Raw genomic sequence first — 21,315 nt, forward strand, 5'->3', positions numbered from 1 at the left:
AGCCTATAAAGGAGTTAACGGAGTGCTTCTTTTACTACATCGCTGCCCTTTATGAGCAGCGACTGACGACTGTGTTTCTCTCTTTGTGTCTTTTCCTCTGAAATCCTGGAATGGGTGCCCAAGCAACAAGCGACCGTGGCTGCGTGCAGCGGCAGCAGCAGCAGCAGGAGCAGCAGCTCTGCGCACACTTAACGAGGGATAACGCATTGGTGAATCAGTCGCTGAGGTTGGTTTGTATGTTTGTGTGTGCATAAAGGCTCTACCTTGCGGGATTACACGGGTGTTATACCCCGACACCTGCCTTTATTCTCGGGTAAACGGGTGGTTCTCTGCGCTGGATCGAGGACAGGGAGGAACTCGGTTGTTGGATTTGTAAAACTATCCTAAAGTGCCTTGCACCTTGCAGTGGTTCTACATTTTATTTTCCCAGTCGGAGTCTGTGGCGGAGCTGCTTTGATTCAACTGTTCGCGGGAAGGGAGACAGATTAAATCATGGGGAGGCACTCTAATAACCTCCCCCAACTCAAACCATGTTTCACATTCCGGGTGTTGTGGATGGTTCAAGCCTTCCTGGACCTGGCCGGCTCCCAGGAGATTTACGCGCCGCACTCGATCCGGGTGGAAGGCGACGTGACGCTGGGGGGGCTCTTCCCGGTTCACGCCAGGGGGGTCCCGGGGATACCGTGCGGGGACATCAAGAAGGAGAACGGCATCCACCGGCTGGAGGCGATGATGTACGCCCTGGATCAGATTAACGGCGACGAAGATCTGTTGCCCAACGTCACCCTGGGCGCCCGGATCCTGGACACCTGCTCCCGGGACACATACGCGCTGGAGCAGTCGCTGACTTTCGTGCAGGCGCTCATCCAGAAGGACACGTCGGACGTGAGGTGCACCAACGGGGAGCCGCCGGTGTTTGTGAAGCCCGAGAAAGTTGTCGGGGTCATAGGAGCGTCGGCCAGCTCGGTGTCCATCATGGTGGCCAACATACTGCGCCTCTTTCAGGTAAGGAGCCGAGAGTTTGCGGAGTGTCTCTGTCTCTCCTCCTCGCTGTCACTCTGCGCCTCTGACAGACACACATCACCACGGTCAGACACAAGCTTCACCTTCTTATGTAACTCCACATTTCTCATGCGGGAGAGGAGATGTATAGGTGAGGGAGGGAGAAAATAAGATGGGTGGGTGGGTTGGAGGGGGGGGGTGAGTGGAGCCAGGTTCAGCTGCAGCTGGTCTTGTTCCACTACACTTACTGACCACGATACCCACATCCCATTTGCAACGGATTCCTCTACAACAGACCCCCCCCCCCTCCAATGCATTGCCTGCAGTGTGAGTCTGTGAGCTGGTTTTTTGTGGAGCAGCCTCTCGCAGTCGTGTGTGGCGTGGCTGTGAGGCTGGGTCAAGTTGGCACAGCAGGTGTGGTGACTGTAATGAATCCCGCAGAAGTGCACTACAATAGCAGTAACTGCACACCGCATGTTTCTGCTGAAATGATCCCAGCAGTGGTCAGAGTGTGTTCCTGTTTTGCTGTCTGTCCCTGCGGGAACAAGTACCAACCTGTGTACATACCCTGGTATCCATCAGACACAGGAGCCAGTTGTTTCATTCTCATCCTCTTCATAGATGCTGAGTCAAACTGGTCAGACACGCTGCGGGGTGTTGTTGGGGGTTAACATCATTACTGTCAGTGATTATGAAAAGACTGTTGTTGTTTGACTCGTGCTTTATCAGAACCAGGAGCAGAGCTCAAGCTGTACTTCAGTTTCAAGTTCACCCCCGTGATTGGTGTTTGTAGTGGCGGGAAGGTGTGTTGAGTGACGTCAGAGATGCTCTACGTGATGATTCATGATTTCTTTCCTGTTTAACTCTTGAATGAATGTGAATCTTTCCGTGACTTGTGTTTTTTTTATGTATTTGTGAATATTTATCGGCTGTATTTTGATGCTGTTAATCAGTGCATCACTTATGGTCAGTTTTTATTCATTAATTGACTCATTATAATAACAATTAATTACATTTAGTTGCAGTTTTTCTCTTACTAAAATATTCTTATTCCATTTGTTGCTTGTATTTAGTGTCGTAATGATGTTTTTTATGTTGCCCTCCTTTGAAAAAGGGGTTTTTAATCTCATCAAGGCTTTTTACCTGGTTAATTAAATACAAATGAATTAAGGCATGAAATGGATCTGGCTGATCCAGACGTCCTTAAAGTAAGCTTTTAGTCTAGAGGATGAAGTTTAGATCCGATCAGACAGACACTGAAGACAGAGAGAGAGAGAGAGAGAGAGAGAGAGAGAGAGAGGCGTAGGTGCAAGAGACATGAACAGAAGCACATACACACAGTTTATGAAGAGAGCGAGAGAGCTAAAGTGAAGATGTGAGAGAGAGGGAGGAGTGGTAGCTCCTCGGCTCTGTCTGCATGAGTGTGTGACTCTGCTCCTGTCCCTCCCTGTTTTATTTTCTGCCTCTTGTTGAACAAATCATCCTTCTCTCCTTCATCCTGCTAATGCCCCCACAACTCTTTACAAACTCTGAACATGTGTCATAATGAGAGGGAATTACTTTAAGTTAAAGACCTGCAACAGTCCTGTCTTTTTGAGTAAATTACATAGACAGTCACTTTGCTCCACTGTGAAGTGATCCTGGTCCCATTTTATGGTGTTTATTGCAGGGAAAACAAAGTCATTCTGGCTACACTACGTCACCCGTCATACACCCAAATGAGGTGTTGATTTACTCTTTAAGTCCTACATTTATTCAATTCTTCAAAATCTAGTACGACGTCCGGTGCCCTGACACGTGCACAGACCTGGCATTCAGTTGTATTTGCTTCACTGAGGACGTGGGGTCCATTTTAACTTGGTCTCTTTAAAACTACGACCTTCAACTGAATGAAATCCAGACACTGTCCCGTCATTTTATGGACAGTTAAAGATACTTTTTAGTTATTTATTTATTTCCGAGCCTCAGCTTAGTAACTTTTGTGAGCTTTGCAGAGCTTTGGCTTTCAGGCCGGCCTAACTCTCACCAGTGGAAAGCTGATTTTGAAAGGAATTTAATGTCCAGGAAGCTTCAGAATTTAATGGCGGCTAAGCTCCGGATGTTTTTAATAACAGGCACTGAAAGGTTCTTTCACACTGGGGGCTGAAAGTGTTTCTTCTGTCCCAAATTTTTCAGGGCATGCAGCAAGACGATGCTGACTTTTTCCCGTCCATATTGTGTGTGCATGAGTATGCATGATTGCCTTTTGTGATATTAAATTCTTTCACAAGTGAAAAGAATGAATGAAATCAATTCTTACAGCCTCATTTGTCCATGAAGCCCATTGGGTTTTCAACATGTCCTCCAATTATAAGTCCATATAAGTCGTTTGTCCCTGTACTTTCTGATACGATCCTTAACAGGGCACCAGTGGCAGGTGTATGGGATGTTCATCATTGCCACGGCGACGATAATAAAGGTTGTGGAACGGTCGCGGTTTGATTACATTTAGAAAAACTTGGGAACTTAGGAAAAGACGGTGGATAAAAGAAGCACTTCCTTATGGTTTCGAGGACCTTTGTTGTCAAGGTAACAGAAATAAACGCAGTTAAAGTTGTGGGACTGTCGTGGATGAAAGAAACTGTCAGTTTCAATCAGTTTGAAGTCTGAACAGTTAATGGCAATGTTAACAACCTGCCAAATAATTCAGCAGGTATCAGACTAATTTGAATTCGTCTCGCACATAAACGTACAGAGGAGATTTGTGCAGGTGGAGCTGAGCGGTAAACGGCTCAGACGATGATGAAAAAAGGGAGGTGTGGTCATCAGACAGCCAGGAAGCCAAAGCTGGTTTCGGCTTCCCTGCAATGCAACACTGAGTGGAATGAAATGCGGGGGGGGGGGTAATTATTTTCCCCTGTGATAGAAAAGTCATCTGTTCCACAGCTGTTTTCACTTCATTACACCCCTGATGTTCATAAATGGCCTAGTTGGCATCACAGTCACACAACAAACACATTAAGGCTTCACTCTCTGGTCTGCCAGGTCAGAGCCTACAAAATGGTTTTTACTGCACATGTCGGACAGTCTTGCAGCAGTTAACGGGAGTGTTTACCTGATGAGCGGGAAATCCTTTTCTTTCTTTTTTTTTCCCATCCTCTCATTGTTTAGGGATACAGTGTTTTTTTGTTGTTTTTTTTTATGATTTCTGTGGCCAAAAATACCAGGGTTAAAAATCTTGGCATGGCATTAATGAAACTTTAATTAAACAGTTATAGCGCTCACCATCAATATCCCAGCAGGCACTGCACATCGATGTGACGTCAGAAAGACGTTAAACTTTGGTTGACGTCAAAACCAAATATTGGCTAATTGATATTGTTTTATTCATGACTAAAATGTTGGTCTTTTATAATTCGAGACATCGGCTTGAGATATTTCCAAGACGTTGGATTTGGTTACTTAGCAACAAAACATTAGCACCAGCTATCGTCAGTATTCTACTGAAAAACGCTTAGAGCGGAAACAGTAAGTTTAAGTTTTTGAGTAGTGGTTGGACAAAATGAGCCATTTAAAGAAGCCTGGGAAATTATAATGAGCTTTTTTTTTTGAGAGAGAAAACAGTTAATCAGTTAATCAGAAAATAATCAGCGGATTACCTAATAATGAAACTAAGTGTTAGTTGTAGCCCTGAAGCCAGCACACCTCTAATCATTACCTGCCTCACGCCGTTTGACTCACATCTCATCAAGTCTTTTTACTTCCCCTTCTTCTTTGTCTTGTTTACCTCTTTCCCCGTCTGTGTGTCTTTCCCTTCCTTCCCCTCCCTCTCTCTGTGGGTGTGCTTCATTAGGCCATAACACCGGGCGACTCAGCACAGGTGCACACCGAGGAGAAGCTCCAGGGTCATTAAACTCCCCCTGTCATGGCACATAATGGAGCGTACCCCCTGTGTTAGCCATAAATTTTAGTGAGCATGAGAGCATAATGAAAATAGAACAGCTCCCCATCCCTTCTCCTATAAAACAAAAGAAAGAAATAATAACGCGGCTGCACAGTCGCAGCGGCTTTTAATGAGTAGGGGTCTTGTTTTTAATCGAGAGGGTGGGTGTGCCACATCATTAGAGTGGTGGGTGGGGGTTTGGGTGCTTTCAAAAGATAAATCACGATTGGATATGTTTTGTGGGAGTGGTGATGGGAGTTAATGGGCGGGATGTAAGCCACAGCTCATTAGGTACATACAGTGTATTACAGCTCCACCATATGTGACGATATTAATGTCGATAATGGGCCGTCGGCGCTCGTATTAGAGAAAACACATGTAGGATCAGGATATCTTCACCGAGAACAAGGGATGCGACTTGGTTTGTTGCTTCTCTCACATTACGAGACAATTATACATTTAATTATGTGGTGATTACATTAAAAGTGCGAATCTAGTAGACTTTAGGATCTGAGGGAAAACACTGGAGGTTGGTTGGAAAACATTTGGCGGGATCACAGATGTGTCAGGTGGTTTATAACAGCGGTGTAAAGTGGGGGGAGATTTACTAAGCCTGTTGCAAATTACCGTAAGGGGCACAGAATTTTAGGCTAATTTTATAGAGCGGGTATTTACTGAAACTACAGATGCTGCAGTTCATCTGATTTGCATGAAGCGCAGATAAATAGGATCTGATGGCCGCCTGGTGCGACGTGTTGCACGTGTCTGGAGAGCAAAACAAAGTGCCGTGTGCTGCTGAAATGGTCGAAGTTGAAGTTGAAGTCTATTTTGATAATCGATTTGTTATTTGAGTAATAAAAATTCAACATTCAAAACATTCAAACTTCAAGACCCTGGCAGCAGGTTCGAAACCGAGAACCTTCTTGCTGTGGCGAGAAGAGGCGACAGTGCTAACCACTGTACCACTGTGCCACCTCTTTTTTGTTATGTTATAATTCAAGTATCATTTCATTGACAAAACAAACTCATCGATTATGTGAGAGCAGGCAGATAAATCAGTCATGGAAATAAGTGATATTTTTGGAACTGGAAGTGTGTGTTCATCTCTTTGGAGTAAATGTGAGGAAATATCAGTTGATGTCATCATCAGCTCAACAAAAAAAAAAAAAAAAAAAGATCAGAGTGAATGAGTCATGAAGAGTCAGTGTTGGAGAGTGTAACTGAAGCGTCTTCTTTCCTTCGCCTGAGATAAACAGATGAAAAGTATCAGTAGCTGCTTCAGTCGGATCACGTTGGACAAGCAGGAGGTCACCGAGGGAGACAGGAAGGTGAAATCATGAAAAATGACAGGTTGTTGTATTTCTGCTCTTTCATCTTGTGTTGCTGTGTAGAGAGCTCTGGTAAAGTTACTTTATAATATTTCTCTCTCTCTCTCTCCGTCTGTCTGTGTCTCTGCTGTGGTCTCTCGCCCAGTGCAGCAGATTTTCCACCTGCTTCTCTCAGGTGTGAGTTTTCTGCTGCAGTGGTCACTCCGCGATGATAAATCAAATACAGTATTTGAATAATTTCTGTTGCCTCCTCTCATATTTTGTGCCTCTGAGGAAGAGCACCTTAAAATACATACTGCAGCAGACCAAACACACAGTTTCCCAGCTGTGCCACTTTTCTTCCTTTTTCCCTCCGTGTGGTCTTTTAGTTCTCCAACGTTTTCACATCAAGGAACATCTGAACTAACGCAACTAACCCAGATGTCATCGTATCTGGACTTGGACCTATAACCTATAAATGACTGAGAACTACTCAATTTTTGTGGAAGTGTTTCTATTTTAACCGAGGCAGCTTTTCCAGCCTGCACAGCACGATGCAGGGAGGGCGATAAACACACAGGGGAGAGACCAGGCAAGAAACAATATCAGATTAATAAGTGGGTAAAGTGGATATAAGAGGGAGAGAAAGAGAAAAGGAGTTGTTACAATGTGCTGAGATAGTTGATAAGAAAAATATTTGAGACTGTTAGGATGTGAAATGGAGTTTTACAAAAGGAAGGAAGAGGGAAACTGAAGCTTCACTTTTTAGGCTTATTCATTTTTGTAAATTTAAGCACTTTAAGATTCACATTTTTCAAAAGCTGCCAGTTTTGTACTTATTACAGTCTGTGTTTTCCTCGAAATGAGAAAATAACATTTATTATTAACAATTATTATTAGAGAAGTTATTACTCAGAATCCCCCCAGCCAGTTGTGTCCAACTGGATGTTAATAGTCCAAAGATAATGTGAATGTTTTCTTTATTTTTTTATTTTTTTGTCTGACCACACTTCAGTTTATAGGAAAACAATACTTTCAATTACTGACGCTCCTCCATGGTCAGACCTGAATGAACCAGCCAGTGACTCGCGCCGTGCTCGCTCGCCGTGAGCTGTTGCATGCTGGAGGTTACAGATACCGGTTTACCGCGGCCAAGTCTGATGTTGCAGTTTATAAGACTGACGGGAAAATAACCAGCATTTCCGACCGCAGTTTTTCATCCTGGTGGGGGGGGCAGGGGCAGGCGTCAGAAGGAGTGTTTAAACTGCATGACAAGAAGATTCTCCATTCAAACCGAAACAAATCCTGTTAGCCGCCGTGGCTGTGCTCCTGCAGGCAGGACAGCCACCCCGGCTGCTCACTCTGCAGCGGAAACCCCTTTTTACTGGGCTCAGAAAATAAAACGGCGATGATGTTGTTTAAAGTGCTAAATATTAGACCTGGGTCAAACATTGTTTAAATAATACTGTGAGAAATATCCCACTGGTGGTTAAATTAACATAATCATTGAAAAACCAGAGAGTTTAGCATATTAAAAAGTCTTGCACGTACAATGATCATTTTAAATCACCTCACAGGAGAAAGGTCCCTGCGGGGTGAATCCCTGGAGGTGGTTGGTGTCTGGAGTTAGCGTGGGTGTCCTCTCAGTGCTGCAGGTCTATATGCAGGTCAGGAGCGTCACTCACTAAAGGAGCCTTTCAACTGTGTTACAAAAAGGATTGTGTAAGTTCATGTGGCGCTGTGTGAAACTGTGCAAAGAATGAAATACGAAGGAGTATGTGTGAGCAAAGAAACGTCATCAGCTCACGTCAGTCTATCTGCAACGCTCCAAAAAGTTTTTGAACTGCAGCAAAGTAATAAACAAGCTTTGGCCACGGTGCTGACTCTTGCGTGCATCAAGACACATCCTCAAAAGAGGAGGAGAAGAGAAGTGTAGAGTGAGCCGTGGCTCGGAGAGAGGGAAAAGTGTTTGTGTCCTCTAAACATTAAGATTATTGAAAAATGTTGCTCCGGTCGGTGTGAACTGTGTAATTTCATGTTTTATCGGCGTTGTCGTTTGCTTTGCAGTGGTGGGTCGAAGCAGCAGTCACATTGTTAATATGAGAGACTAAATCCTGCAAGGCTGTATGGTGGGTCCAAGTGGGCGGGGCTTGGGGAATGGCTGAGAGCGGTGACATAGTTGTGACATCACAAAGATACAGAAGCCCTGACGGCTTGTTTTAAGGCTCAGTTTGTGAATTCAGGCTGTGTGTGTTTCTCTGTGGACTGAGGCTTTGATACCTTCACAGTATTAATGTAGAAGCTAGACCTGCTCTATAATCAAAAAAGGCATGGACAATACAATATGGGACCTTTAAACGACCTCATGAATGGGTTTGTCGCTCAGTCTCCTGTCTGTCAGCATTTTTTTTTCGACAATTTGACAGACTTTTGACTTGTCCAGGTTGTTCTTTCGCCTTCTGAGCGGTGCATGCTGGGATACTGTATGCTGCAGGGCCCCACGAGCCTGAGCAGGGAGAAGCAGCTATAAATGATTGAATCGATGAAGCAATTTGAACTGGATTTATCTGACACTCTGAAACTCCTTGATGTGGACACTCCTTCCAGACAAATCTGCTAATTCTATTTCACGCAGCATCTAACCACACCACTGACTTTGAGTAAAGGCTTTGCCACTTTCTGGGACTGCATTCTATATTTTTGGGGCACCACACAGACTCATAACTCTTAGATACACTTTTTTTTTTTTTTGTTGACCTATATTCATTGAAGCGCCACAACAAGAGCGCTGATTCATTAAAACCACCGTGGCGTTGGTTGTAGGTGCCCACCACCTTGCATCGCTGCTTTCCAAACACTTCCAGGTGGGAGTGGAGCCACGCTGCAGGTGCTGCAAGAAGATAAAACCACAATCAGAAGGGAAGCAATCAGTTTCACTTTTGAGTTTTGTCATGATGCAAAAAAAAGTGACAGTTTGAAAGGATTTTTATTTTGGCAAACTTTGCTGGAGGAATTGTCCCTTTACCTTACTGAAAAAAAGAAAAAAACTGCCGTTAATGAATATGAATGATTTCACTTCCAAAAAGCTACAAAACTTCTCTGTATGAGGCTGCCTTATGTATTAAAAGCAATATCCAATATGATCATTCCACACATCACAGTGTTTTGTTAATGAAGTCGCTGCAGGACTGGAATGAATCATATATCATCCAATATCACAGCCCAACTCCTCTGTTATTATAACTGGCAAAGTTTTTGCAGTCAAAGTGTAGAAGTGAATAATAAGAGGAACAGAGAATCTGCAGGTGTTGGAAAGTCTTTAAAAGCATTAAATTTACTGTAGTTTCAGCCTTAGGCAGTAATGTTAGTTATGAAATGTTTCTGCATGTGACTGCGTCTGTCAGGAGACAGGGAGGTCGTCAGTTCACAATGGACAAGTGTTATTACAAAACTTAAAGCGGCTATAATCGATATGTCGACAGCTGGTGAACATGGTGGAGCAGTCAGCAGCTCGAGAGCCACATATTTCCCTCAGGAGCCGGTGGAGAAGAAGAAGAAAAGCAGAGCTAAAAGAGGAGGGAACCAGGCGGACACGAACACTTATGGATGACCGACACGGGTTTAAAAAAATCGGTCGAGCGTTAACTCATAACAGTAAACAACAATCTAGATACTGACCCCAGGTATTTGCTTTATTAAAGAATTGTGACCAAGATACAGAGTGGGAAACTTTATACTATAAAAATCCACTCGTCAGTTCCCTCTGGTGGACAAATTATGTAATCAACTTCCTTTTTCATAAATTATATCAAACCCAGCATTTCATAGCTCCGCTGCAGTTGCTTGTTACTTATCAACAAACATATACACTGGTACAGTGTGTCTGTGATAGGATAACATTTGATTTTTCAGCGTAGCTCTAACAGTCGAGTGGACAGACAACCCGGCGGTTACTCTCGAGGAAGCAGCAGCAAACAGATACCTCCCTCTCAGGTTTTTCTCTCCTTGTTTCCTCTCTCCCTCCCTCCCTCCCTCCCTCCCTCTCTCCCTCCCTCCCTCCCCATTTCGACCCTCAATCCTCTCGCGGCCGCCTTACAAAGCTGCAACCCCTCACATTCTATTAATCCAGCAGCCAGGAGAGAGAGCGCTTCCACTCTCAGCCGCTTCTCCCCTTGTTTTGGGGCGTCTCTGAGACGCTTCTCAGCCTGTCACAGCTGCTCGGGAGCCCCTCCCTCTCTCCCTCCCTCCCTCCCCATTTCGACCCTCAATCCTCTCGCGGCCGCCTTACAAAGCTGCAACCCCTCACATTCTATTAATCCAGCAGCCAGGAGAGAGAGCGCTTCCACTCTCAGCCGCTTCTCCCCTTGTTTTGGGGCGTCTCTGAGACGCTTCTCAGCCTGTCACAGCTGCTCGGGAGCCTCTTTCTCCCCGCTGTCCTTGCTAAGTATAAAAGAATTGCTGTGGTGGACTTAGTCAGCCCTCTGAGACGCACGCAGCCGCCCATCTATTACCGGCAGAAAAAAGCTCCTGTGGGTGCAGACACTACTCAGACTCTGTTTCCTTTGTTAGTTGGTGCAATTTTAGATTAAGAAGCCTTGATTCAGCTTGTTGATACTGATTTTTACGACAGTGCAGGTTCACATTTATTTAATTCAGCAGTTCTGAGTGGTTTTTCATCCTTGGGCTTAAATTGAGCAAATTAACTGTCACCGCAGGACAGACCACTCTAAACATAGATTTAAGCTCAATACTTGCTGCTGTCTTTTCTCCCTCCGACACACGTCATACGACTGGCCGAGGATTTAGAGGATGTGTTGCTCCGTGACCACATTTCATGAGCAAAAACATCTTAATGTTGGCTTTATGTTAGAGTGAAAGCGGCAGTTGACGTTGTTTCTGTTATCCATGACTTTTCGACAGTTATTATTGTAACCGTGACAACAAAGACTGTCTAATGTTGAGGAAGTACTCATTTTAACCCAAATCACAATCTTTTCCTACACCTAACCAAGCCATGACCGTTACTGTAGTAACCATGGCGACCGAGGTAGGTACGCCACTCGTGGTACAGTCTGCGTGTTTATTATTGAGTCCATGTCTTTATGCTGAGGATGTTTATCGGTGCTTGATCGAAGAATCATCATGATGTCACCTCAAATCTGAAGCAAGAGCCCCTGAGGATAGTCTTTATACACTTAGAGAGAGTTAGTGCAGTAGCTGAGGCACAGAGACCGTGGGCCTCACACTGACCTTTCACCCTGAGTCAGTCATTCTTTAGGTGGACAAGAGGAACTTCCTTCACACTAACGATGGGTCATTGAAAAGAACGACTTCTATGGTTGTTCGGGTTGGAGGAGTGGTTGGGCCGCAGTCTGCCTGACTCATGGCTCAACTTTTCAACATAGCAGCTGCATGTTGAACGACGACGATGAGGGGATACCCAGTGGGTTAAAACAGGGACAGCAAGGCATCCCGGCCGAGCGTCTGCATGTGATGACTTGGGAGACCGGCTTGGCCATGACGCATAATGATCACATCTCATGAGCGCACACCTGTGCCTGATGTAGTAGTGTATGTAGTACTTATGAACAGACCTCACAGACAAAAGAGGTTCAGGAGAAGAATACAAAACTGCTCTTGCGTGAATCAATGTGTCTTTGAGTTGTGATCTGGCTGACATGAGACAGCTGCTGCTGTAGAGAGGCTGACCAGCAGTGAGCAGTACCTTTCAGCCACTAATGTGCAAAGTACAGCTGTCATGAAAAGATACTAGAACAGCATTAAAGGGCCTATATATGGACCTTTCTGTTGCATTTTGATAAGCCATTATATTGTCTTTTTATCTCATTAGCTGACACTGCTGCAGGAAGAACTGCCGTGAGTTTATTAAAGACTATTTAAATGTGATCCTAGAAATTCTTTGTTAAAAGCTCTCCTTGCTTCAAACACTGATCAGTGACAAATGAAGCTCTTTCTACTGTTATTCTCATAAGGGACTTTTGATAAGAGGAAAAAAAAAGTCAGAACGATTTTTTAAATTTTTTTTTCCAGTGAGGAATTACCCCAGCAAAATGAATTTGCATGTTGTTTCAGCTGCTGTTTATTTTAACATATATTAAGAGCTGCTGCATAAGCCGTGCTTCCAGGTAGCCTACAGGCCTGCTTTTAATTTTGGGTGACCACCCACAGTTTCAGAGACGCGCCGTTGCGTATTCAAAGAAAACCTACTGTGCCAGACTCCGGCAGCCCCTTGAGGCACGGAGGGTCACGCAGGTTCATCTGTAACGGGGCAGAAAAGCCTGTCAGTGTCGGCGTTATTCATCTGAGACCTCACCTCTGTGTTTGGATAAAAAGCTCAGATAGATGTGAGGATCAGGTTCAAAACAAGCAGACATGGCCTCAGGTTTGGTTGTAGTTTTTCTGGACTTGACAGTACAGAGCCATATTGGATTTACACAGTAAATAATAGAGTTGAACTGTGTGCAGCAGAGTTCGTACTTCTCCCATCTAAACCAACATTTCTGTATTGTTTTTTTTTATCAAAGTGTCCTCGTGTGTTTGCAAATTTTTGCAGTGTCACATTAGAAATCTGCCGTCAGGGGCCAAACATACTGCGAGGGGTCTCCAAACCTTTCCTACTCTGAGAGCTACTTAATAAAAGGGGCAGAGAGCGCCTCACATCTTACATTACTGCTTACATTTAATCACTTATTGTATCGATTATTATTATATCGATATCCAAAACTCACATTTTGTACTAAAAACATCTTTCAAAACATCAAAAAAATCTGAGATGATAACACCAATGCAAATAAACATCTGTAAGTCTGCTTAGAAATCAGAGAGAAGTTGTCAGTTCATCCAATTGTACATAACAAACGGGAACTTAAAATATCTAATTCAGTACACTTCATTTTTCACAGTGAAACCCATATGTTGCGTGCTCCACCGCAGAAAATATGAGGTTAACAGGTTCTACATGTAACATTGCTTTCTGCTCATAAAACGTGTTTTATGCACCATGATGATGTGTGAGAGGCAGGTCATGCCGTTACGTTTGACCAATTTACCGTCTTGTGGGAGGAATGAAGCCTCTCATGAGTTTGGACAAGTGCAGGGACGTCAGGTGCCAATTCCAATGTGGCTACGTCCATCATAGTGGACGCCTGTTGATCTGCTGTGTAGAGGAGGGCTTGCACTCCTGCTACCCACTCTGTGTTTGCGTGAATTAACGCTGCAGCTGTTTTCTGCATATTTACAATTAAAGTGAGGCAAAGATGATTAAGCGTCTACTGTTGAGTTTGTGAAGCTTTTACAGCTCACCGTTGTGGGCCCGCTGTGAAAATGCCATCAACCGACCAGCTAATGCGAACACTAAAAAGATTATTTACTGTAGTGATCAACTTAGACGACACCGGTGCAACCCGACAAAGCCAATCAGCGTCCCCTCAGTGGCTGAATGTACAGTACAAAATAGTCCCACATTAATCTGAGCAATGACCACTCTGGGCTACTCCTGCTGGAGATTTGTGGAAACCCTTTTCATGAGCTCGCTCTTTGGCACGGTGAGCAAAATACAGCGGCGAGGCTCCTGCCAATTTACAGCAGTAAAAAGTCGCTGCGGTATTTATGGTACATTATGTTTCCCAATGATTCTCAGTCACAGATATAAAACAGTGCAGACAGGTCACGAGTGCTCGGCTTCGGTGTTCAAAGCCTTCCACTTAACCGGATGATGTTTGTTGCCGTGGAGACCGCTCAATGCCATAACCGATGGATCTAGTGTCAGTTAATTAAAGTGCTCTGTGTATTGATGAAGTCGGCATCAACTCTGACATTCCTACACATCAGCTGGACAATGATGTGAATATGTACTCGTGTTTTAGCTAATGCTAGACAGTGGTGGTCCCAATACACTTTACAATTAAAGAGAATACACAGAACAAGCCTCTGATTTTGACAGCATTAGTTCCTTCAAGTTTCCTCCAGGACACATGGAGCAGGGCCGGTCAGATCTCCCTCAGACTTCTGGGTAAAGAAGTTTTTTGTTTTTTTCGTTTTTTTGGAGAGGAAGCAGGATTGATGTTTTGCCAGCTCAGTCAGCAAGTCAAGGACAGTTCAGAGAGACTCTCGTGCTGCTGTTGCCAGAGGAGAAGTTGCAGCTTGTCACTGCATGCTCTGCACATCTGGCCTGGCTGCTCATGGCTGGTGGGAAGTGGCTTGAAATCTCACCTTTATAAGTTTTTCAGCAGTGAAACAGCTGAGTGTCGAACATCTGGTTATTTGAGTTTTTATCTCCCTGTTTTTTTTTTTTTTATCACCACTGAGGAAAATAGAAATACAGGGATCCTTTGCTGCAAAGAACTCAGAATAGATCCATCATCAGCTATGGATTTAATGAACACGTCTTTTTCAACCGAAGTGACAGAACTATTTGTCTTTTCTTCCCACATAACAATATTTGACCATCTGCATACTCCAATATCTCTGTCTATGATACCACCACCACCACCACGCAATATGATTTACAGTCAATAAAACAATCCCATCCGACCTCTTAGAGAGAAGACATCTGTTTTTCTAAACCACATAAACATGAAGGTGATTTCCGCGACACGTATGAGCGATAATGCTCTGATCTTTGCTTCTATTTTAAGTCGCGGGAGAGCTTCCACCTCCTCCCACTCTCAATCTGTCTGTGACTTCGTCTTAGCTGTCACTGTTGTCACCACTTCCAAACACTGCATACACACCGCAGCCTGCATACAGATGTTACATGTTCACATTAAATTTAAGAATTTAAAACAAACAGCGAGAGCTATGACAAAAGCAATGAACAGGAGTGTGTGTGTTTGATGCCAACAGGTGCTGAGAGACAAGCTCTCACATAGATGATATGATGAGGAAGAAAAATGATGACAACCGAGCCCGGCATTACAGTCGACAGACAAAGCAGCCGTGTAATTATTGTGGGTGCATATTGATATAGTTATGCCTGGCGTGATCACATTTGAGGAGACAATGAACGGTTTTCAGTCTGAAATTAACCTGTGTCAACATGGTGTTATTATAGTCTTTAAATTCAGGTTTATTTTGTAGTTCTCTTACAGCAAAATGATACGTCTGCTCAGCAGCTTCCCTCCTGTTGGTAACCATCATAAAACACGAGTCGACAGCCGTGCTGGCAGCTCGAAAGCAGCTTAAAATTACTTGTAATGACTGAGCAGCAAAACAGTAGATATTAGTGCCACAATGTGATGAATTTTATCATCAATAAGTCATTATGACATTAATTAGAGTTCATCAAAGTATTTGCTGGAGAAAGCAAAACTGAAGTAGAAAAAAGATTGATGTGTGCTTTATAAAAGGGATTCATTTCAACTGCAAATAATGCCCATTTTTATTCCACCTCCAGTATTATCAAAATCGAGGTAATTTGAAATGTAGTTGTTTAAGCAATCTGTTTTGACTGAGTTGGCTGTTGGATGGGAGCATTATAAGCGCTGTGTAAAATGCTTCTGCATACATTAGGCTTGGGTCGATATTTGACAATATTGATAATATCGAATATCGTGATATTTTTCATTCTTTTTTTGCAGATTACTGTACACTGTACCTTGGCATGTGACAATTAAAACTTTGAACTTTGAACTGCTGTTTAGTGACAGTATCATCTGTCATCATGAAATAAATTATTTTGAATATCGCAATAATATTGTGTATCACAATATTTGGACTGGACTGCGTTGAGATATTAAAGGTATCATATTGTATAAAGTGATGTCTTTTTTGATTATAGAGCAGGTCTAGTTTCTATATTAATACTGAAAGTATCAAAGCCTCAGTCCACAGAGAAATGCACACAGCCTGTATTCAGAAACTGAGCCGTTAAACCTGCCGTCAGGACTTCTGTAACTTTGTGATGTCACAACAAAGCAGTCACCGCTCTCAGCCATGCTCCAAGCCCCGCCTCCCTGGACCCACCATCCAACTTTGCAGGATTTGGTTTCTCAGAGTGTTTTACCTGAAATCTGCTATATTTTTATTTGATCCCTCAGAAAACAGTCAGCCATAGAATATGTAGCATTTTCTAAAAGCAAACCATAGTAGCGACTGCAAGGGTCACAACAAGAACTCCCCTGACTGAAGATTAACCATGCATGAAAGAAGAGCGTTGTGCTGTGCATATAGGGAAACCTCTCTGAGCGGTCAACAAACATCATCTACCAGGCTGCAGCCTGCCTGTGACCTCTGACCTCTGCACTGATGAACTTCGATGAATCAGGAAGTTGAGGCAAACACAACATCCATGTTTTTAAATGTAAATGAATAGAAAAACAACAGAAGCCCCTCTGTGAGGCTGTACTCAGGCATCATTTGGGGACCACGATCTTCATCCATGATGTTTCACTCTGGACCAAAGAGGTGGACAGCCATGCTGCTACCATGGCTAAACATAAATACCTGTGAATGCACAACAATGAAGACTGGATGAGAAGAAGGGGTGAAATCAGAATGACATCACTGTTTAATGAGAGAATAAAACAAAAAAAGAAAGAGCTTCAAACACTAATGTACTGACTCATAAAAATAATGAAACCATTAATTAGAGCATGTAGCCAGGGCTCCGTCCCAGATGATTACTCTGCATATCTGTTGGGACTTCAACAATGGTTTCTGTGGTGCCCTTTTAAGCTTTGTTCTTTGTCTTACGTGCAGAATCCCACCGTTCTCAGTGGATGCCCACTTAATTGCTGCTGCACTGCAGGGAACAAAACTCAGAAACATTATTCACCCCTCAGCTGTCGGAGACCCAGTAGTACCAGGTCTACCTTTCTTAGGCTGAAGTTGATGTTGCAGCAACTCTGACAATGTGATCCTGTGTTGACCGGTTGTCACTAAAGCGACAGTGATTCTGTTGTTGTGGAGAAGAGTTCATGGGGTTTTTGTCGGGTTCATCTTAAAGGAAGTCAACATACCATAAAGTCAAAAGTAGAGCAAGTCTGTACCTTGGGCAAAAGAGCTTCAGTGAATCAGTCAAGCAGTCTGAGCAGCACTGACAGTCTGAGAGCTGAAATGTTGCCTGCTGTTTGTGAGCCCACTTCTTGTCTGTGCTAGCAGCACGGCTACAGGGCCGGCTACGTCCATGTTGGGCCAACTGTTGGTCATTCAGTTGTGCGGTTCACCTCTGAAATATCTCAATAAATACTGGATGAATTGTCACACGTTCATGTTCTACCTCAGGACGAACTGTAACAACTTCTGATCCTCTGACTTTTCATTTAGCGCCACCATCAGGGCAACATTGCAATGACATTAGCTAATGATAGCATGCTAGCTCTTCAGCGGTGTCCCAGCACTGATTGTCATAGTTTACTGTTGATGTACAACAAAAACAAAACAACATATTTAACTGCCTTATAACTAACAGGAAATGAAACAATACATTCAACAGCACATCAAACGTCATGGCTGATTCTGAACTCCACAATTTCTTATTTCAGATTGATTACTTGTTTTTAATTTCCAAAGATGTTTCCGGAGCTGTTTCACCACCATCCACAATTTATTTCACATTTTTTCCAGTTGTTAGCAACTCCTCCATCTCTTTAATAAAATGCTATTAATATATTAACTGTAAATTAAAATATAGATTTTATAATTTTTATTTGTTTAACCAAAACAAAATGTTGGTGATGCTTAGAATGAGTATGTGATCAATCAGTTTTATTTAGTGCACGATCACCATGCAACATGGTCCCAGCGCACATGCTCTATCATTTCAAACTCTACTTCTGTGCTGTATTTGCTTTGCCACACACACACACACACACACACACACACACACACACAAACACACACACACAATCAGACAGAGAGATAAAAACACAACATTTGATTGTCTCTGTCTTTTTCTTCCTCCCTCTCCGTGTTTCTTCTTTTTTTTTTTTTTTTTATCTCCCACACAAACACTAATCATCAACCTCTGTCTGCTCTCCCCCCTTCTCTCCTCTCTTTTCTCAAACAAATGCACATTTCATATAACCTCACTCTGGTGTAGTCTCTTTTCTTCCGCTCATTAATGTCATAAACCGGGGCGCTGGGACCGCTTGTCAGCCTGTCATCGCCTTTGTCTTCCTCGTTGGTGCCGTCACAAGGATCCCTCCGCAGAGGGAAGCTGCCAGAAATCGTTACAGCCTTGTGATCACTCGGCTCAATTCTCCAAGTATTAGCTGATGACGCGTAATGACAGTAATGAATGAGGCATATCTCTCTCTCTCTCTCTCTTTCTCTCTCACTCTCTCTCTCTCTTCGCACTCTGTTTTAAACATATGCGTACATACACACTCGCACATTCCCACTCAGACTGCAATCAATAGCAACACAGTGTCCCCGCAGACTGACTCCATTCTCACTCTGACATTCATCAAGCTCAAGTCGAAACCATTAATTTGTTTGAGCATTAATTCAGAAAGAGAAAATCACAGGGCTGAGTGATGCAGCCAACAGAGTGAATGCCACGTGTCACAGCAGGCTGTCAGCACACTTCAGGGAAGATTATTACTTACATCTCTTTTTTTTTTCTTCTTTTTGTCTAAAGGTCATTTCTTCCAGAGGTTCAGTTCATAATTGAGATTTCCTGTCTCAGGATAATAATCTTGCTTGTGTCAGTTAGAAATGAGGTTTTCCATCCACATGTGGCACGAATTTCAACCATATATCCGGAAAAATCTGCTGCAACAAAACATGAGTTAATGTGTGTTTTATTGAGATAAACAGCTGGTGGAGCTGACTCTGCAGTCGCTGCCATTAAACCTCTGCAGAAGAAGAAGACAGTCAAAGTCCAGTCGAAGATCAAAGGATGGAAACATGATGGAAATCAGACATTTGTTTGTGTCATAGATTAATGTGAGAAAGGTGGATGGAAATGAACTCACTGACTCTCCTCTCTGGCAACTTTTTTCGTTATTTGTTTGGTATCGAGAGCTGAAGAGCTGGAGAACCTCCAGCTTCTGTTCCAGATGTCAGAAAACCTTGTTCAAAATCCCACTGACTTTTGTAATAAATCAAACAACTGTAGTGTTGGAACAGAAACTTACTCAACAGTATGTCGTGTGGTTCACTGCATGTGTTTATATGAGGATGGTGATTTAAAAAAAATAGATCAAATTTTATTTAACAAACACCATTTCCCACAATCCCACAGACCATCGCAGATTAAATGTCACAGCTCAACAGAGGAGGCAAGTTGAGTGTTTGTGGTTAGTTCATGGTTTATAATAACAGCAGGACAGTTGATCATCTGTGGTTACTTCACTGTCTCTAACACACTTGTAGCTTTTCATGGGATCTGTAGTTTTTTGTAGTGTTTTAACTTTGTTTAAAATGCAGCGGTCTCAGTTTTTAATAGTGAATCCTGTGGTGCAGATAATTTGTCTGAAAATCCAGAAATTGAACTGCAGCAAAGAGAGATGTATAATTGTGAAGGAGAGATTGTACCGAGTTACAGAAGCTGCTGGAAACATAGACAGGAAGTGACTTTGGGCTCTTTATACGACATGATTGCTAGTTACATATTTTATAAACCATTTTGCAAAAGGCCATTTCATGGACGGGGATTTAGTGTGAACTGAAATGAATGAAGCGTACCATAATGTGCTTTGGATTCAGGCTGTCAGTAATCTGTGCGGAGCCCTGTGGTGCTGCTAACTTGGTGGAGAATGACATTAAAGGATAATACCAGTGTTTTTGGTCACAAGCAGCCTTCCAGGTTTCTCCCTGTCCTACGCTACCATGAATACACATCCAAAACAACATATAAACAAAGTTTGTATGAAGTCTTTTGGAGGAAAAAAAAAAAAAAACTTGAAACAGAAAACAAGCTTGTTTTCTCGGACCTGCCTGTCCTCACCTGTCCACCTCAGTGTCCCTTGTCAGCTTATCAGCTGACACTGCTTCTGCCTTTTTTTTTTAGCTCTAGTAAATTTTTGTGTTTTTCATTCTGGTAATTCTGTTTCCTCTTTTCCTCCGGCCCGTGACCGGAGATAGATCAAGGTCCTCCATCATCAGGGTGTTCTAATTACTTCAGATCAGACGAGCAGAGAGGAACTACAGGAAGTTTTTTTTTTTTTTTCCTGAACAGCAACCTCCCCTTCAGCATGAATGTATTAACTGGTGAGCTGATCTGAAGTGACAGTAAAAGGAGTGGTCAGACATTTCTCTGTAATTTATATTACATGATTATAATACTGTAGAATAGACAAACTACCTGTGGAAACAGGAATGACGGCTCCAAAGTTATTCATATTTATTCATAAAATGAAAACTATTACGTCTGGAGAACCTGAATCATAAATCAGTCGTGAAATCCCTCTTGTAACTTTATTTAATTTATCTTCATACGCCTGAGTCCGACAAGGACGTCAGACTGACTCTACTTTCCTGTCACAAACAAATAACACTATAGATTTTATCAACAGCATTTATATGTTTTTATTCCTCCCTCAGGACAGTTATATCCTTTGAGTAATAAACATATTTTAATTGTCAGTTTGTGTTTTTTCTATCCGTCACATCCTGTGACACCTTGACGCTGCATATATCTATAATCAGTATTGGAGTGTCATCACACGACAGATGTTTTCCTTTTAAACTGTCATCGTTGTTTGTCTCTTCATGTTTAACAGCTGAGATGCTGTTCATTATGAGTAGCTGCCATGTCCTTAAAAATGATGCTGGGGTTGAGTTAGGATGACGGCACATAAGACGCATGTGATGCTTCTCGCTCAGTCTTACTTTATATGAATCAGATTGCCTTGTAGTTGCAGACTCTAATGCAGTTGTGTCTTGTCTGCTGAGTCTGCTGTTTAATTCTCATCTTACTAGGCCAGTGTTTGTCTATTTGGCTACCCATCAAACAATGCTATCCATCCATCCATCCATCCATCCATCCATCCATCGGCTTTCCCTCATTCAAGGTTGGGTTGCAGAGGCAGCAGGTCAAGCAAAGTAGTCCAGACGTCCTTCTCCCAAGCAACATTTTCCAGCTCCTCCTGGGGGATCCCGAGGCGTTCCCAAGCCAGA

The 21,315-nt window shown here is 43.0% G+C and overlaps 1 protein-coding gene across 1 annotated transcript in view; it reads left to right on the forward strand.

Moving 5' to 3' along the window:
• Positions 1-356: 356 nt before the first annotated feature.
• LOC111219395 (metabotropic glutamate receptor 7-like) overlaps positions 357-21,315 on the forward strand; it is a 264,938-nt gene continuing 243,979 nt past the window's right edge. Inside the window, exon 1 of the mRNA XM_022742056.1 lies at positions 357-1,005. Within this exon, the coding sequence (XP_022597777.1) occupies positions 493-1,005 (513 nt within the window). The 5' untranslated portion in view covers positions 357-492. The remainder of the gene's footprint in view (positions 1,006-21,315) is intronic.

The sequence above is a fragment of the Seriola dumerili genome, unplaced genomic scaffold (assembly GCF_002260705.1).
Source record: "Seriola dumerili isolate Sdu_G_001 unplaced genomic scaffold, Sdu_1.0 BDQW01000066.1, whole genome shotgun sequence".
In the NCBI taxonomy this organism is placed as follows: domain Eukaryota; kingdom Metazoa; phylum Chordata; class Actinopteri; order Carangiformes; family Carangidae; genus Seriola; species Seriola dumerili.